This window comes from Leptopilina boulardi, unplaced genomic scaffold (genome assembly GCF_019393585.1).
Source record: "Leptopilina boulardi isolate dan_hultmark-lab unplaced genomic scaffold, ZJU_Lbou_2.1 LbouV2_80, whole genome shotgun sequence".
NCBI lineage: Eukaryota > Metazoa > Arthropoda > Insecta > Hymenoptera > Figitidae > Leptopilina > Leptopilina boulardi.
Genome location: NW_026138028.1, coordinates 72,454 through 92,148, shown reverse-complemented (window position 1 = coordinate 92,148; position 19,695 = coordinate 72,454). Strand labels below are relative to the sequence as shown.

The 19,695-nt window shown below is 25.7% G+C and overlaps 4 protein-coding genes across 7 annotated transcripts; 2 read left to right on the top strand and 2 right to left on the bottom strand.

Annotated features, from left to right (window-relative positions):
* Window positions 1–180: 180 nt before the first annotated feature.
* Window positions 181–9,600, bottom strand: LOC127290731 (glycerol-3-phosphate acyltransferase 3). 2 transcript variants are annotated; one of them, XM_051319501.1, is made up of 10 exons: window positions 9,394–9,600; window positions 9,052–9,265; window positions 5,229–5,528; window positions 4,796–4,936; window positions 4,458–4,592; window positions 4,053–4,289; window positions 2,936–3,051; window positions 2,714–2,855; window positions 2,432–2,640; window positions 181–2,310 (listed from the first exon to the last, which is right to left on the bottom strand). In XM_051319501.1, exons 2-10 carry the CDS (start codon window positions 9,202–9,204, stop codon window positions 2,223–2,225), a joined length of 1,521 nt encoding a protein of 506 aa, XP_051175458.1. In that variant the 5' UTR covers window positions 9,205–9,265; window positions 9,394–9,600; the 3' UTR covers window positions 181–2,222. The 2 variants fall into 2 exon arrangements, with proteins under 2 accessions (XP_051175458.1, XP_051175459.1); XM_051319502.1 differs by lacking the exon at window positions 4,053–4,289 and adding an exon at window positions 3,525–3,758.
* Window positions 9,601–9,752: 152 nt separating this feature from the next.
* Window positions 9,753–10,886, top strand: LOC127290737 (uncharacterized). 2 transcript variants are annotated; one of them, XM_051319510.1, is made up of 2 exons: window positions 9,753–10,055; window positions 10,487–10,886. In XM_051319510.1, exon 2 carries the CDS (start codon window positions 10,612–10,614, stop codon window positions 10,801–10,803), a length of 192 nt encoding a protein of 63 aa, XP_051175467.1. In that variant the 5' UTR covers window positions 9,753–10,055; window positions 10,487–10,611; the 3' UTR covers window positions 10,804–10,886. The 2 variants fall into 2 exon arrangements, with proteins under 2 accessions (XP_051175467.1, XP_051175466.1); XM_051319509.1 differs by having other exon boundaries at window positions 9,754–10,036.
* Window positions 10,887–11,019: 133 nt separating this feature from the next.
* On the bottom strand, window positions 11,020–14,149 carry LOC127290727 (DNA ligase 1-like). The gene is made up of 2 exons (XM_051319496.1): window positions 13,877–14,149; window positions 11,020–13,422 (listed from the first exon to the last, which is right to left on the bottom strand). The coding sequence occupies exon 2, from the start codon at window positions 13,401–13,403 to the stop codon at window positions 11,166–11,168; it is 2,238 nt and encodes a 745-aa protein (XP_051175453.1). The 5' UTR covers window positions 13,404–13,422; window positions 13,877–14,149; the 3' UTR covers window positions 11,020–11,165.
* Window positions 14,150–14,331: 182 nt separating this feature from the next.
* Window positions 14,332–19,102, top strand: LOC127290732 (dnaJ homolog subfamily C member 22). Of its 2 annotated transcripts, XM_051319503.1 has the most exons (7): window positions 14,332–14,479; window positions 14,837–14,933; window positions 15,804–16,121; window positions 16,578–16,725; window positions 17,257–17,621; window positions 17,700–17,807; window positions 18,212–19,102. In XM_051319503.1, exons 3-7 carry the CDS (start codon window positions 15,813–15,815, stop codon window positions 18,419–18,421), a joined length of 1,140 nt encoding a protein of 379 aa, XP_051175460.1. In that variant the 5' UTR covers window positions 14,332–14,479; window positions 14,837–14,933; window positions 15,804–15,812; the 3' UTR covers window positions 18,422–19,102. The 2 variants fall into 2 exon arrangements, with proteins under 2 accessions (XP_051175460.1, XP_051175461.1); XM_051319504.1 differs by lacking the exons at window positions 14,332–14,479; window positions 14,837–14,933 and having other exon boundaries at window positions 15,357–16,121.
* The last annotated feature ends 593 nt before the right edge of the window (window positions 19,103–19,695 follow it).

Genomic DNA, 19,695 nt, shown 5'->3' with positions numbered 1-19,695 from the left:
AATAAAAACTACAGTAGGTTATAATTAATTAATAAAAAAAAGAAATAAATTAACATATCTACGGGAATCCCCGGTAACTGAGCATGCGTCGTAAACAGATAATAGTGGCGCGTAATAAACTTTTTTTTAAAAGTATAATATTAATATATCTAATAGAACAATAAATAATCACTTTATCAATTATATTAAGAAGCACCTTCTTTTATTCGTTGACCATGCATACATTAGAGGATATTTTTTTTATATCACGACAGTAACAATGAATCGAATGTTAATTCGACGGAGTATATAATTTATACCTTTTGTATAACACTCAAATTAAACACATTCATTCACAATGAAAAAAAAGCATTCAAATTTATTGTGATATTTGTTACTCTGTTTAAAGGATTCATTTATTTCTACGATTTTCTTTGAAACACTCGACTCAGGTAGAAAAAATCAAATTAAATTTTAATATAATACATTTTTTTTAGAAAATGACATAAGTACGAAAAACATTTTCACCATATTTTTTTTTCTTTTTTGTAATTTCTATTGCAACTAACTTCTTTTTATAAAAATATTCCTGTTTATTTATCGAGCACTTAATGAAAGAGAATTTTTTATTTTTTACTTTTTTGAGATAAAGGAACCAGCCTTTTAGAAATTTTGAACTTTTTTGTTGTTAATTTGCTTCAAATAATTATCCAATTTAAAGAATTTATTAAATTTGAAAATATATTTAGAATTATAAACATGAATATGTTTTTAGAATAATAATTGTATGTTTATATAAATTGGAATATATTGTTATAATTAGTCTTATTTAATTTAATTTCATACATTTTTAAACATTCAATTTTTTAATAAATTCTTCTAATAAATTAATTTCCTAAAATGATTAAACTTAATGTAAACATATTTGATTTTTTGTAATTTCTCATACATTTTAAATGACACATGAAAGAAAGGCACGTTGTACAAAAATTAACAAAGATGAATGATTAATTAACAATTTAAAAATCGACAATCTTTTTCACAGAAAAAGCCGTCATCATTTAAATATTATTTCATTATTAATATTTTGACACTTGACTTTCATATTAAGAAATACAATATACGTTTATACTTAATTGACATTTAAGATTATGTAAGATTTGGAATAATTTTTCATAGATATATTTAAAAAAAATCTATGATGAACAAGTGAGATAAAAATTGAAATTTAATTTTTGGCTCGATGGTAACGAAGATGCAGTTAAAGAACTTTCAATAAATCCTAATTAAATGTTTCATGGACTCGATAAAAATAAATAACTATATTTCTAAATTCCTTAAATTATTTCTTATACCGTCACACTAACACTTTTCTATCACACACGTGATAATTCTCTATTTACATAAAGTGCTTCTAATATTCACAAAATACAGTGAATCTCAAAGACGTTACTCTTACTAAGTTAATAAATGAATCCAAGCACCGGATTCTCAAAAATCATTTACAACTTAATATTTAAAAAAGCACTTTTGTGCTAAAGCCAAATTATTTCTTCTCGTTAAACTAATATTCTATTCTTAAAGTCGTTTAATCTCAGATAAAAATTTAATGCCGAAAATTTAGAAAGATTCAGAAAGATTTCGAATTAAAAAAAAAAGATAAATAAATTTGTATTTTTTGAAATCTTTCCAAGTTTTCTCATTAAACTTTCAACTGTAAACTAAATGACTATCTCAATATTAAATTATACACATAAAAAATATGTACACCCATTACATAAATATCACATACATCGCTTGAAATAATTATTTATAAAAATAATTGGTCAAGAAACAATAATCAAAATCTGATGAAAGTAAATTAAATGAAAATTCATCGAAACAATTAACTAGGGGTACTTGAATGCGTTCACAAAGTCTTATTATGTAAAGTAAAGTTCATATTTTTATGTACAAAGTCTCTGAGTCCAGTTGTTTTTTAACATACGTACTGAACAATGAAAAATGGGGTAATTGAAATTAGAAAAAAATTCAAACTATTGAGGAAGCTTACTGTACAGTTAAAGTTTAAGTTAATAATAATAATAATAATAATAATAAAAATAGTATTAGTTAATTATGAAGAAATATTTTGTACAAACGACGCAGTTGTGATAATAATAAATATGTAAAAGCAAATAAAACAAAAGAAGTTTTCGAGTTTCGTGAAGTGATGAGATTTGGACTAGAGGTTCACTAATTACTTATTCTACCTTTAATCTCTTACTAAATTCTTCTTGTTGTTTCTCCCTCCATTCTTTCTTTGGCTTTATCCTTTTTAATTGACCGTCCCTTTAATAAACATCCCGATGTCAATTAATTATTTTTCAAAAAGGTTTTTAGTCAAAGTAAAAGAAAATAAATAAATAGAAATAATTATCTACAAAAATTTAATAAAACTAAAGAATATTACCATTGAAGATCAACGAGTCCGCCTTGTCTTGCAATTACGGATTTTACTCTGTTCGCGAAATCAATAGAACTTTCGTCCTCGTTCCTGTACATTGGAGGAAGATACCAAACATCGCAAACAATTGCCCAGCTAGACATCATCATATAAAGGTATTGTATCATGGAATACCGACTACTATTCCAAAAAGCATCTCCAAATCTTGGATCATACTGTAAATAAATAAAACAATTGAGTTTCAAGGAAATGAAAAGGAAAATTAAAAAATTTTCTTTATTTTTGTACCTTAATGGCTACTGGATAAATAACGCCACCAACTTCGAAACTTCCTTTCTTAAACTGCATCACTGAAGTATTATTGATACATGTTCCTTCAGGGAAAATAAGTATTGGTGGATTGGTTGGATCGGACACGTGCTTCTTTAATCTTTAAATTTTTTATTATTATTATTTAGAAAGAAATAAATAATAATGAAAATCAAATTAAATGGATAATTTAAATGTTACCTTCTTGTCACTGCTTCTCGATCTTTTACTTCTGAACGTTCGAACCAAATGTGAGGCGACGCTCGGGCCAATGCTCGTTGCAAAATACCGAGAAAACCACCATGCCTTTGTCCTATCTAACAGAGAAATAAAGCATTCAAAATCTCCCCAAAAAGCGCAATTAATTTTGAAAGCACACTATGTACAGTAAGCACCAAATATTAAAAAGAAACAATTCAGACGTTTTACACAGATTAACACAAATTAATGAAATTGAATATGATAAAAAAGCAAAGGCAATAACCCAAATTTCCTTTGAAATAAATTCAAAATTAAAGCAGGAAAGCAAATAATAAAACAAAAATTTTAGCACTAAAAATAATAATTATACCAATTTAAATTGTAAAAAATTTAATTAAATTAGAATCAAAATTCATAGATTAAAAATAAATGAAAAGCAACATAAAAATCAGCATTGCTGTAAACAATGAGAATAATTTTTAAAATTGATGCGTGAAATTAAAAAAAAAATGACAGTAATTTGAAATTCACGAGTGTAAAAATAAAAAAAAGAAAGGAAGGAAACGATAGTCATTTAAATGAGACATACCAGCGAATAACAATTGTCACACATAAGAACGAGTACGTCAATGGGTGATGTGTGATTAGCAACACAAATGCCTCTCACTGGTCGATTCTCAGGATTATGATAGTTGATAACTGACGACAGGGCACTAGACAGGACAGCGAAGCACATTATTGAAACTCTGTAGATCAACCAACGTTTAAATCTTCCGTCTGGAACATATCCTACCACCGCAGTACAAACTGTCAGCCACATTACCTGAAAACCACAACCCTCTACACTTTTAATATATTCTACGATTTATTCTATATATATATATATATATATATAATAACCACTAAACCCTAAAAAAATTATTTATCAATACACAAAAAAATTAACAATCTAAACTAAACTAAACTTGTTAAATTTTGTTTGATTTGTGACATGAGTCATGAAGCTTGAAACAAAAAACACAAAGCCAAAAATGAATCCCATTTGGACGTACAATTTGCAAGCGCTTTTTTTATCCCTACTATTTTCTTCGTTCAAAATTTTTAGATTTCAAATTACCAAACAAAAAGTTGTTTGCGTGGACAAAACAGCCACATCAAAAGTGGATGTGTGATTTGCAACACAAATTCCGCCAGATTTCGGCATGTTCTCATCATTATGAATTGTTATCACACTAGACATTGATCTAGCCACTAATCTGAATGTGACTAAATTAGCAAAATTGTTCGCCTTACGTTTTAATGAACCATTTGGCAAAAATCCAATAGAAAAAGTTGATATTATAAGGAAAAATACCTATAAAATCTTATCGCTTATTAGTCTATAACTTCTACTTAAATTAAACTATATTTTTAAATTTAATTTAAATACAAAAAAAGAATTCAATTTAATTTAAGAAAAAAGAAAAATGAGAAAGTAATTTTATCAATCAAATCGCAATTGAAAATTAATTGGATAACTCACCCCAATAAAACAGATGAATATTCTCAAAGGAAGAAGAAAACAGTATCTCATAAAAAATCCAAACATCCAAATAACCGTAAGTTTCCATGATATAAACTCATAACGTCTATTTGTCCTTGTCAAAAGATTCCAACTCTGAAAAATAACAGAATTTGTGAGTAATCAGAAAAATAATGAATTAAGCAAATTTTTCTAGAAGAGAAAGAATTTTTTAAGTTACGTTGTTAAATATAAATGAAAGTCTCAAGTCGTGCAGAATTTTAATATGAATCATTTACATAAAAAAACATTGCGACTATAATGATACAAATTTGAATTCAAAACGATGACCAACACACCTTCAATTCCTCGGCTTCGAATCTCGAAGTCACTCCGTCCTCGATAATGGCCTCTACTCCTGCTCTGATGTAATCGAGGCAACTTGCCGGTTCGAATTCTCTTTTAAGTGTATCAAAAGACTTTGGACTTGTCAGCGATACCTGAAATAATGAAATTCCAATGACTTAAAAAAAATGTCAAAAATTGAAATAATAAATTGTAAAAAAAATAAAATAATCAAAAATTTCTCAAAAATGAAGAATATTACAAATTTGAAAACTAATCCAATATTTTTCAATTTTGGAACCGTTCCAAATTTTAATAGTTTTCAAATTTTGAAACGACTGTTTGTATATGTTTCAATTACAAAAACACTTTTAACTTTTTATGAGTTTCCAAATTTAGAAATTAATTCGAATTCTTATTTTATCATTTTGAATACAATAAATGTACCTCTTTATTTTCGCCAGTATTTAAATGTTGTTCATCTGTTTTATTGCGCTCCTCATTCTCCAGTTGTTCCTTATGATTTTGTACTTCTGGTTCTGGTACCAAAATCAAATCCTTGGATCGGGCAATCACGAAACTTCCAACAACTCCATTCTTTGTTTTCTCACCTTTTTGTTTACTATTGCAGGAATTGTGATTATTTTGTGATGTCGGTGTCCCTCCACCTTCATCTTCACTGTCATCTTCCTCGATATGCCAAGTACCATTTCGTTTTTTTTCTATTTCAATATTTTGTCTTCCAAACTGTAAAAAAAAAATTTTAATTACAAACTAATAATTTTAATGATAATTTATAAATTTATTTTTTTTAAAACTTGAGTAAATTATATTTTAAACAAATTAAAAATAAATTAATTTTCATTTTTTAAATATTGTAATTTTTCGTCATTAATTTCTATCAATAAAAAATGTATTTTAATTGATTTATGAGTAAAAGAAATATTTAAAGGTCAGTAGCAACCATTAAATGAATATAATAATGAAGTGACAATAGAACAATTTTACGTTTCTTATCTACATTCTACAGTTGAATATATAATTTATTATCTCTAATTAAATATTTCAAAACAATAAAATCGTTATATGAATATTGTGTAAACTCTATTAAACGGTCAACGACTTGTGACATGTAACAGAAAACACAATCACGGTTTCCTCATTTTCTGGATCGTGTGAATCCTAATAAATGTCATTCACTTGTTAAAATTCGATTGTAACTCAAAAGAATTACACAATTATTTATTTTAAGATAAATAATAACTTTTATTTAAATATTCTTTAAAATTTATAAAATATATTAAATTTGCATTTTTTAAAAAATATTTTAAGTGAACAAATATTTTAAATAAAATAAAAAAATATTTTTAAAATGTAATATACATATACACATTTAAGAATTGAATCTTTTAGATTCAATTAACCTTTGCAACTGAAAGGAAAAAATATGAAACCTGAACTTTGTACCAATAATAAAATTTACGAAGAAACTGAATAATTTAATTTTAATAAAGAAAAAATAGATATAGGTATTTCTCTCGTTAAACACTTTTTTTAAATAGTTTACACTAATGTATTTAACCATTTAAATCTTTATTTAGACACAAGAGTTACTATAATTAGAACAAGCTCAATAATCGGCGTTAATCAAAAGTGTTAATCACTTCCAAGTCAATAAACTTGTTCTAGAATTAATTAAGAAAACAAATAAACTTTTATTTAGCACTGCAAAAAAAGTTACTTTAACAAAATAAATTTTCTCTAAATTAAAAATAAATGACATGTAATAAATAAAAAATAGATTAAAATTTAAAATGTTAATTTTGAAGATATTTTTTAATTACATACTTTGAAACAAAATAATTTAAAAGTATAATCAATATTTAAAAAAAGAATTGTTTTATTTTTAAACTGCAAGTAATCTCGTGATCTATATATGTAATTCTTTATCTGAAGAACAAATCGATGATGAATAATAATAATAACAATAATAATAATATATACATATATCATGGACTATGAACTTCGGATTCATAATAAAAGTTCAAAGAGCTCATACTACTTTCCACATAGTTTATCAATCAATCCGTTTGATATAATTTTCTTTTTCTTATTCTGGATTAACTTTAAATTATTAATCAACAAAAAATGTAGATATTATTTAAATTCTAACTTTTCCATTAATCATGTAAATGTAGAAGAAAGTGATAAAAAAGAAATACAAAAAAATTATCAATAAATATGTAAGTTGTGTCTACTTTCTAAACTTTACACTATATATACTCAATGTAAAATACTTTCTGATATTCGCTAACATTTTGTTTCAGACAAACATAACACCGATAAGCTAATCTCATAATTATTTAACATTATATACAAACAAGCAAGTACGAAAATCTAAATTTATTTTTTTTTTACTACACGATTATAATAATATTGTAATAAATTTCTTTAAAATAATTAAAATATTGGCGACAATTATGAAATTGCAATGCACAATATTTTTCATTATTAAGTTACATAAGATTTACATGTATATTTGTTTATTATTATTCACATGATCATTCAAAAATATAACCACAAAACAAAACTTGAAACTATCGAACGTGATTTGCAGTTTTTCTACTATATTATGCAATTCAAGGTAATTTTAAATCGATTAGAGTTCAGAGTACATCAAAAGTAATCTCAATTTTTCGGAAAGTTATCTTTTTATTATATTATTAAGCTCTTATATCTGAACTAAAATTACATATAATCGAACTAAATTTTCGTATATAAATAATATGTAAATTTTTATTATTATAAAGATAATTTTTTTCTATTTTAATCGAAGAAAAATTTAATTGCTAAAAAAGATTATGTACTTCTCCTTTACATAAATTAAATGTCATGTCGTGTATGTAAAGAGTATAAAAACTGTTAAAAAAATGTTCACTATAATCGCAAAAATAATATCATCATTAAAACTAGTAGTTATTGTGTCACAATTTCATAAAACATCTTTATAAATATGCATTGGTAATTTATCGATGAGAATAACATTTTTTGAAAGTCAAAAGGTTTCTTATTTATTAAGATCACTGATCATCATTGTTTCAATTTGACCCGTTTTATTAACTATTTTACAACTGCAATAAATGCGACTATGGCTTTTTAATTTTTAATCGAGAATACTTAAGCAAATGATTTATTTATAAAAAACACGCAACACATAACAGCATTACATCTTACTATGAATAATGTAAACGTGAATTGCTTTTCTTTTAATCAATAATGAAAATTTGCAACATATAAAATGAAAGCGATTTAAAGATAATTTTAAAAAAACAATTTCTAATAATAAGCAAATTTTTTGAGTTCAATTTTTCATATAAATTAATCTCCATAACATTAAAATTCAATTTTTTTTCAACTACATTTCATTTGCATCAATTACAATTTATTTATTCTTGTAATATATTTCTTTTATAAAGAAAGGAGAGAAGGCTAAAAATTATTATTCTTAAGAAAATAAACATTGTTTTTAAGATTTATTTCTATAGAAACTATGCAAAAGATTCATAAAAGTGGAATTTAAATCTGTTACAGCAATAAATCATTTCGCTTTTAAAGGAATTATTAATACTTTTCAAAGAAGGTAATATTGTTTCTAAGATTTATTTCGTAGGAAACTTTACAAAAGATTCATAAAAGTGAATAATTTAAATCAGTTACAGCAATAAATCGTTTCACTATCATTAACCAGAAGCATGTTCAAGAATTTTCCAATTTTTACAAGCTTTCGTAACATTGTAAGAATTCTAAAAGTCAAATAACCAAATTTAACCCTTGAAAATGAAAAGAAAAAGATTTTTCTAGTATATTCTTTACACAATGTCATTTAAAACGTCATCGAGGTTATGTTCTTTTTGAAAGAGAAAATTTACTAATAAGACGGTAAAATAATGTTGATTATTATATGTCATAAAGAAATATCACGATAAAAGTCTACAATATAGTGAAAAAATTTGATCTATACTGATAAAAATCAAGAATGTTGCAATTAATTATAACGAAATCTTACGAGATGACATGATTGTGACATAACCCCCAAAAAATTTATATACGTTTAATTATAACACGTGATTTAGAAAAAATTCCATTCATTTATAAAACAATTCTATTTTGTAAAAAGATTCAAGTATATAATTGAAAATTTAAATCACTATAAAAAGAAATATATATACGCTCATGAATGAAATGTTAAATTGATCGAAAAATGACTTACCTCGAAAAGTGTCAAAAGTAATTTTACATAAACTTTTCGGACACCAAGAGATTTTCCAATTGATGCGAGAAATATAATGGCAAGTAAAAACATAAGGAAAGGTGTCAAAAGTAACGATGCAAGGAAAGAAATGACCGACATCAATGGCGCCATTTTATGTACTGACACTATCGCTGTCACCGCTGTCACTGACAAATCAGTACTGACGAAGTGTCTGGAAAAACAAATGTATCAGGTATGTACCAATAAATAATAACACATGAAAATAAATGTTGCATTAGAAATAAATTTTATACATTTATTTATAAATATTTAATAATTCGCAAAAATTGGCAAAAATACCTTTTATAACCTCTTAACGTCCTGTGCGTTGTTTTTAGCTGCTTGTTGTTTTGTTTACATGCGTCTTTCTTGAAGTATTTTATTTAAAAATCCCTTTTTTGGACAGAATTTATAATTTTCTGTAATTACGCGACATTATGTCAGTTAATTATGCAAAAATATATTAAATTTTTATAAAACAAACCGTTTTTACGTCGTTTAAAAAATACAAAAGGCATAGTGTGACCATGCGCAGTACGAAATAGGCGTGGTTTATTTTTCAACTAATCGGAATATGCCGCGAATATTTGAATTAAATGAATGAATGATCGAAATTTAAATTTTTGCGCCAAACTCCTAGCGGACAGAAAATTAACTACATTTTCATTGTCAATCATTTTCACGTGTAAAATTGATTAATTATTATTAACAATTAAAAAAAAGACATTACGTAATTGATAAAACAAAGATAGAGAGTTGTATTTTCTTTTATAAAGAGTAAATTTTAATTTGAGTAAAAGTAATTAGTTTAAATTTTATTACCGACAAGTATTGTAATCGATTTGTTGGATTTTTCGACAATCAATTACGAGGTTGTAGGTGTTTCTATTGTGACAATTGTGCTATAAATAAAAATATTTGGAGTCTAATACTCCTTAAAATAGTAAGTTTGATAAATAACAGTAAGTATAAGAATTATTTAAATTTGCATAATACTTTTGTTATGAAAATACATATTTTGGAGTAAAAAAATTTAACAATAAGTGAAGGTAAAAATGATTAAAATTTGTTATAATATAAGGTTAATTTATTTAAATTCTTGTATATTTCTACTAAACTGCATATTATTACAATTTATTGTGCAATAATGAAGTTTATATTTGATCAAAAAACAGAAATATCGATTTTACTTCTTGAGTGAATTACATAATACACACATAACCTCACTTTTCAGTCTTGTTTAAGAATTAAATATTTATATTAAATCGACGAAATCTTATTTGATTAAATTGCTTTTTCATTGATATTAAAAAAATTATAAATTATTATTAATAAAATCGTTTTGTTTTCCTTGCATATATCATTATTATTGATTTGTAATTTCATTTTTTAGATTGATGGGTATCGGCTACTATCTACAGAGGTACACTATTGTGACAGTATTTCCCACAACTCTATTTTATTTTATCTACGCAGATTATAACCGTACACAGAAGTGGAAAAAAAGCAAAATTCAAAATGAGATTGGAAGGAGCAGCGTACACACGCATGTGGATTAAATTTTATGCAATACTGTTTGGTACTTTTGGTACTACTCTCACTGCTGGTATATATTTGGATAGAAATGAGACGGAAAGAATGTCTAGATTTCGTGATAAATCCGCTCTATACGGTAGAACACTTGCACCAGGTGAACCTCCCTCATGGTAATTCGTCATAATTTGACAAAATATACATTTAAGATTCAAATTTAATATCAATGATGTTTAATAAACATGTAGAATAATTGAAAAGTTCTTTTACATCTACCTTTACTTTAAAGCAAATTTAATGTGAATTTTTAAGAAAATTACTTTTTAAAATGGAAAGGAATTTAGTTAATCAATCAACAAAAATTATTATAATAAATTAAAATAAGGAAATAACAGTAAAATTCAGATTTTAATAATAATAATAATAGGATTTTTTTTATTTAAAACTTTACAAAAATGTGGAGATTTATATAATTTAAAAATTTAATTCAATTTGTCTTATTCTATTCGTATACAAATTTAAATCCAAGGCTTGAATTTTTATCGAAAAATACTGAATTTTTTTCCCTTCCAACTCTTTTTCTTCACTGTTGAATAATTGGAAGTTTTCGGTTTTAATTCGTGGTTTTCTTTATCACAGTTATTGACACATTTTTTGTGCGTTAAATTAAAAGCTTCTCGTTTCCGTTGAAGCCAATCGTCTGTCTCGGCACTCCATGACACGGGTCTTGTTTTTAAACCTTTTGTATTCTTGTTTTTCGCTTTATCAAGATTTAATGATTTTTTCTCATCGTCCTCGGATTTCGCATAATTACGATCAATACTTTTGGCACTATTACCATCATCAATAACACCATAGTTAAGAAATTTCGTTTCCTTGTCCTGTGAGGCGAAAATATTATCACTCACTTTACGGAAAATTTTATCCTCCTCAAATTCTCCATTATCGTCCATAAAATATTGTTCCTTTGAAATAATTTTATTACTTTCAATTTTTGGTCGTCTCTCACTTGCCGATCTCGTGAATGCCGCGGGTTTTCGACAGACAATTGGATCAAATTTTCTTGATGTTACAATTAACGATGAATCGCCAATATCGGCCGATAATGTTGAATCCAAGTCATCGTATGAAATTCGTGGTTTTGGTCGACATCGAAAACTGCTGTAGGCACTAAATTTACTGCCATATTTCACGTCTGATGGAAGTGTCGCGTACGACGCTCTCGATGGTGGTAAACTTTTTAAATTTTCCTTTGACAATTCATATTTTAATTCGGGTGCTTGAAGCCAAAAATTTTCGCCCATAAATGGCACACGTTTGCCGCTATTATTTGGAACATTGAGAACTTGACCAACTCGTGAGGCCGCTGAACCTGATGATGATTTAGTGTCAATGAATTTCTCGTCGAAAACATTTTCAAGACTTTGGGAATTTTTGCAACGTTTTAAATATAATTCCGCCTGTTTCATTTTATCCTTTACCATTCGTTCGAGAATGCGAAGTTCTTTTTCTTTTTTAAAGAGAAGTCGTTCGCGACTTTGAAGAGCAATTTCTTTGTCTTTGAGTAATGCTTCCTTTTGTCGTAAAGATTCTAAACGTTGCATCCAATTGTCTTTGAATACTTCTTGACTGACGTCCTCTGGTTTTTGTACAGCAACTGTACAACCATTTTTGTTACCATGATAGCAAATATCGTCGAAATTTGGATCGATTAATTCGACACCTTCATCAATCGATTTTAAACTGTTACATCGTCGCGGTTGTTTGGTGGAAAATCGATGAATTTTCATATTCGGTAGTGTTGAATGATCGTAATTGGATTTTTTGGTATTTTTTGTATTTTTGTGCAAGTTTCCAATAAAAGGCTCGTCATAAATTGGTTGATCTAATTTTGAAATTGGTTTGTGAAAATCAAAGACTTTTGGTGTTTTAAAATTTTCGTTAATTTCCAGAATTTCTTTTTTAAATTCTAATTTATTTTCCTGATTTTCTGTTTTTTCTTGTATAACTTCATCTCTTATTTTAATTTCTTCTTTTTCTTCTTTACCTTCATTTTCTTCTCCTCTGTATTCTTTTATTATGTTCTGTTCCTTTTCTTTATTTTCTTCTTGTACTTGATTTTTGTTTTTTTCTTCAATTTCTTCATTTGCTTCAACATTTTGTGGAACTTGACTGGTTTCTACTATTTTTTCGTTCACTTCACTCTCATTAAAAAGAAAAAGTGATTTAATTTCCGTTATTTGCTGAAAGCTTTCATTAAAAACAATATCTTCTGCATCTATTTCGGAGGTGTAGGATTCTTTTCGAACTTTCATTTTCTCCTCTTCCATAAAATCGACGAGACATTTTTTAATACCGGAAAATGTGCCGATTATAGGACTTGAAGTATCATTGATGTCTAATTGTGTGGAATAACTTTCAAGAAGTTCGGGACTTTTAATGAGGGTTTCAAAATCTGGTTCCTCTTGATATTCATTAAAACTGTTAATTGATGCTTTCTTTGACGAGTCACTGGTATTAAATGATTCTGTTGATTCGTGCGTTTTTGTGTCTAATGAATTTAATGAAATATTCTCAATATTTAGTGATTTATTTATGAATTTTTCATCTTGTTGATTTTCCTCTTCTTCTTCTTCCTCTTCTTCTGTTTTAGTTGTATGACTTTTAAGTTTGTTGGCAAATTTAACATCGTCTATTGCATTAATATCAGGATCGGAATTTTGAATGCCATTTGTTTTTAAAGTTATAAAAGCTTCAGCTCTGTATATACGCTCCATTTCAAAGCATAATGACAATCTGAAAATAATTTATTTTTTCAATTATCTAATATTCCTTTTTTTTGATTAAATTTTTATCATTAAATTGATTTTTTATTTTTAAATTAAAATTGTATCATTAAATTAAATTCTTTTCATTAAAGTTATTAAACATTAAACACATTTATAACCGATGATTCGAAAACTAATTATTTGCTGTGATGATTTCAAAATCAATTTTTAATTTTATGTAAAATTTCTTGATTTAAATCTAGGAAAAAAATTAATAATCAACTTTTTCAAAATTGAAATCATTAAAATAGATCATTTAATCAATCTTAATCATATAAAAGAAATTAATTCAAATAAATGTTGTAAATAAAATTTTATATTTTTTACGAATTTATTTTAAAGAATTAAATCTTAAATATTTTTATAAATTTAACAAGTTTTAAAACAAAACGTTTCCCATAATTTTGTGTTGTTTTACTCACTCGCTTTGTTTTTCCGTTTCAGAAAATGTTTGTCCTTTCTTGTGTGATAAATTCTCAGTGAAATATTTATTATATCTCTCAAAAACTGTATCCTTATAAAAATCACTGTTTTTCAATTTTTGTTTAAAGTTGTTTGATTATTTTGTTTTTTAGTTGAAAAAAATTGCGACTGTTTTATTCTTCTCACGACAATAGTTTTGTGACGACCGTTTGGAGTATACAAGTGTGTTTTGGAGCAGTGTACACTCACAGGTGCATTCCTCGATTTTACGTTGACCCAACAGCGGTTTAAAAACCCAGCAGGTATAATTTCAACCGTTTCGAATCCCCCAAGCTATGCCTCCTCTTGAAACGAATTTCTTTGTGTATGTGAGAAAGGGGACTTTTTTCTACGTCGCAACTCAATCTAATAGGATACTTCTTTTGGAAGGATAGTCTTCATTGGCGAAAAATATACATATTTATTCTTTTCTGTATGTGTGTGAGTGTTTTTTTTATCCTTAGAAAAAAAAGTTGCACACTGATACAAAATACTTTACATAATCCCTTTGAAATGGACCAATGATTTCACTCTCATCTTCTGTTTCCACCATAGTTAACGAGGTATTTATTTTGTTCAAAGTTTTATTTTTCAAAAATTTAGTTTTTTTCAATTCTTTTTTTTAATTAATAAATTAATTGAAAAAATATTTTCTAGTTTCTATAGATTTATTTGAACAATTTATTATTTTTTTAATTTAATGATTAAGTACTATTGGTAAATGAATTATACATAAAAATTTGAAAAATATTAATTTGTTAAATTAAAATTTAAAATTTATTAAATAATTCGTTTAAGTTTAAATATTTAAATCTCTCATTTTCCCGCCATTCAACTTTTGAATTAAAGCGGGTAATAATATTCAAATGAGTTACGTTTAAATTTTACTTTCTTTTAATTTCATTGATTTTTTGTTAAAGCAAAAAATAATTTTTGAGAAAATAATAAATGAAGAAAGAAAAAAGAAAAAGATATTAGGAAGATAATGAAGAATTCTTTAGCAAGAGGATCCTGAAGGTATGTAACCAGTTTTACACATACATATAGAGAAAAGATACTTTTGCAAAAAAATATAAAAAACAATTTAACTTATTTGAAAAAAAATATATAATATCTGTATAATTTTTCAAAAGTTCTTTTGAACAATACAAAAATTACACTAAAGTTATAATTTTCTTCTAAAATATAAAGTCAGTATTTATGTAATTTTTTCAAAATAAAAAAATTATAATATTAATAATAATAATTAATATTATATTATTAATATTTTTATTATTACTTACATAGAAATAGCTGCAAAAAAATCAAATTTATTTTTTCGTCGTCGGTCCCAATATTTTTGTCTTTCAATTCTTCTCTGTCCCTTTTTCTCGATTCCCCCTCTAAAAGTCTTGTTAGGTACCGTTATCGAGCCCGAGCATTGAACCAGTCGACCTATACGAGAGGAACACGATACATTTTTCCACTAAAAAATGTTTTCCTCAAACGTTATTACATTTATTTTACAATTTTCCCCATTTAAATAAAAAGTGTGTAATTATTTAAAAGTAATTAAATCAAATTAATTTATTTTTTTTCTAATTTATTTTGTTTTTTTTTTTTTGAAATTCCAAGATTCATGTGCGCGGGAAAAATATTGTGACAGCAAATTCAATTTTTTTTTCATTTATTTTGAATTTAAAATATTCGTGATATTATTGAGTGGAACGAATAATTAAATTTGATAAATAAATTGTTTAAACAGATCGGTTTTTAATATTCAATGTTAAATTGAGAAATTTTTATTTATTTAAAGAGAACACATTTGTGTTAGAAATGAGAACCAGTTTTTAGTGTTTTATGAGTGGTATTTTTATGTTGTATTCTCAATAAATTTTATGTTGGAAGAAAAAGAAAATGCAAAACGGAAATAGTGAGAAAAAAATGGTTGAAGCAAGTGAAAATGCTAATAAATCGAAAATTCTACCAAATCGAAAATCAAAATTTTGGGCATATTTTTGGTGGTTATTTGGAGGAGTTTTTGGAGCACATCATTTATATTTAGATAGGGATGATCATGCCCTTATATATTTATTTACCTTGGGTGGATATTTTGGAGCTGGATGGCTGAGAGATTTATTTAAAATACCAACATACGTGGCTTGCGCCAACAATGATCGCACCTATCTCGATTGGTTCACTTTTCAAGTTAGAACAAATAAAAGGGTAAATTTATTTTGTTATTTTAATTTTTTTTTTAAATTAATTTCATAAATTTAAAAAATTTTTGGAAATACCTGAAAAGAAAAGGAAAAATAATGACATTTTAATATAATAAATAATAAATTAAATTAAAATCTACATACATCTAAAAAAATCTAGTAAATTAAATTTTTAGAATAAAAATATATTTGTATTTTATTTTAAAAAAACAGGTTTTTTTGTTCAAAGTTCTAATGAATACGTATATTTTTACGTGCAGCTGATTAAACATTTACAATTTTCTTTCCTATATTCTTTCATAGAATTCATGTAAATTTTTATGATAACATAATATGAAATATTCATTAGAATTGTTAATTTTAAAACTGATAACAAATTTTTTTTTACTTAAATTTATGTAGAATTTTATTTTATTTAAACACTACATTTTCTGTAATAAATTTTTTGCCCTATTTTCAGCCTCCATTTTCAACTGTACGCTTTTTAGGATCTAGTTGCGTTTCATATTTATTTGGTCAATTGCTCTATTCATCAATTCCCGAGGAAGAATTTAATGGAATTAATTTTCGACATCTTATTATTCTTGTACCAGGAGCAATTGCTTTAGGTAAAAATGCGAATTTTCCAATTCATTAATTTTAAGGTACACAATAAAATTGAACAAGAAGCGATAGAAAATAAGAAATTCAATCTAATTTGAAAAAACAATTATATTTAATTAATTAAAATTTAAAAAAACTTTTTTTAAACGTTTTTGAAATTATAAACGTAAGTAATATTTGTATTAGAAACAGAAAAAAACCATATGTTACATTTGGAGATAACGCGTATAAGAGGTCACATTACGATAGCGAACAAGTATTAAATAGCAAGACTCATTTCACTTAAGATCGAGTATTTTTCAACTTTTTTATTTTTAAAAATCTCATATAAAAAAGATAATTTTTTTCAAGAATTATTTAGTAAAATATAATTAATTTGCAAAAAATTAAAATAATTAAAGAAATTAATTTTTTTAATTGGATAAAATTTTTTATTTCCTAACCATGTTGATTCAAGTTTATAATTGTTGTCCTTATTTATCAGTCTATAAATAAATGAATACATTTAAACATTTTTCAATTTATTAAATTGACAGGCACATGGTTTGTGGGAAATGTTGGAAAAGAAAAAGGCTCATTGTGGATTCCTTTGGTGGCATCTTACATTTGCTATCCAACTCTCTACTATATTGGAGATGAAAGCACATGGATGGGTTTAATGATTTTAGCATCCTTTTTAAGTTTTGATTCTTTTGCCAAGGAATGGCGTTTAAGGCCAAAGAAAAAAAGATCACTACGTGTTCGAATTGCAATTTTAACAGCCGCAATTCTTATTTATTCATCGCTATGGGCAAGTTACTTTTATTTTAATGCCACAATCGTTGACAATGATGGCGAGGAAATAAAATTATCCGATGCAGTTAAACATTTTCTCACTTCTCCAATTTGGATGGATCTTAAGGTTTGTTTTTTTCAAAAATGAGAAAAAAGGGCCAAAAAAATTACTTTTTTTTTAAAAAAATTTTAATTTAATTTTCAGGCGAGTTTAGAGGCAACTTGGCAAGAGGCAAAGAATCAAGGATTCTGGGCGACTTGGAGGCAAATAATTGAATTATCGGATCCTAGAGGCGAAATAAACGCCTATAAAGTAAGATTTTTGATTGAATATTATTAAATATCTTATATATGGCTTTCAAAAGTCTATTTGATATTTTATCACTGATACTTTTTTCAAACAAACTTTTAGTATTTTATCTCTGATACTTTTATAAAACAATTTTGATATTTTATCGTTGAAACTTTTATAAAGCACAATTTTACCTTTTTATCTTTGATACTTTTATAAAATATAAACTTTGCTATTTTATGAAAGTTCTTTTGAGTTTTATCATCTTTTTTTTTAAATTACTGCTCATGTTATAAAATTCACTATTAAATTAATCAAATTTTTTTTATATATTTATTCATTTTACGAATTATTATTTTTGTATTTTTTCTTTTTGTTTTTGTATATTTTCGTATTTTAACTAATTGGGGAATTAATTATTTTAGATTCTCGGATTATCTCAGACTGCCTCGCAAAGTGAAGTGACTTCCAGATGGAGAGCTCTCTCGCGAGAGAATCATCCTGATAAAATCAAAGGAAGTGACGAGGAACGACGCATTGCTCAAGAGAAATTTATGGAAATTCAGCAAGCTTATGAAATTTTATCGAGCGCGAAAAATCGCAGACAACGACGAAATCGAAAATCCGAAAAGTAGTACTCATTCTCGGTTCCTCATCGATTTCAATCATCTTGTTACCTGTGAAACTAGCTGTTAAGTGTCTCATTAGCATTTTTCACTTTCTCTCACGAACGTTATTTTGCCGAAGTTAAAGTGCGAAAAAGTCAATTTTTTTATTATTGTTAAGAAGAAAATATTAAGATCACTCAGGATCGTATTATATTGGTGAAAATGGAAATTAATGTCCACATTAAAAAATATAGGCCGCCAATAAAAATAGAAATTAATATTCATTAATTATTATTATATTCATATTATTTATTTATTTAATACAGAAACCCGTTACTGTGTTAAATAAATAAAAAAAATATATATATATTAATTAATGATTAATTACTCAATATCCAAAAATTAATTTATTTATATCAAAAGTTATATTCTAGATATTAAATGAAATATAATATATGTATGATATTTAATTAATAGAATTGAAATTAAAAAATCCACTAAATGAATGGACATTAATTTTTTGCGTTATTTTGTATATGGCATTCGATAATTATTTTTAGATTGTGCCGAGTCCATTGAATTGAAAAATAAGACTAAAAAAATAGGTCGCATCGACCAAAACCGTCCATTTTATTAACAACGAATGTATATTTAATTAATATTTTTCGATAATATTATATATAATATACAAAAATGCTACTGATAGAATTATTATTATTATTATTCTTAACCTTTTTGGTTGTTGAACTATTAATTAAATGTTCACGACACATTATGACCTCAATGAAAATTTTTAATTCCTTCTTTTTTTATCGTTTACATCACAATATATCACAAGCCCTTGAGGATTTTTGCAAAGCCAAAAATTGACGATAATTATTTTTCTATAATATAAAAAAGAATGAAATTGGAAAAATTAATTGTAATAAATTAAATTAAAAAATTTTACAATTATTGAGGTCTATATGAGTGAACATCTGAGTGGATAGAAAAATTACAAAATATTTGCGCAAAGTCTTAAGAAATAAAAATAGATATGTATAAAATGTGACAATAATTTTATAGCGACACGTTTCTTTTTTTTAGTGGGAAATTCAAGGCTTTTTAAAGATTTGGGCAAAATGGATAAAAAGTTGTGTAATATTTCAAAGATTATTAAAGACTAATATTGATTTGACAAAATCTAATGAGATCTGTGCTTTTTTGAATGTTTTTGTTTCTTAAAGGCTGATTTCAATCGAATTATAATTCATTGACCGCAAATCATTAATAATAATAATTTTAAAGCTGTGTATATGATG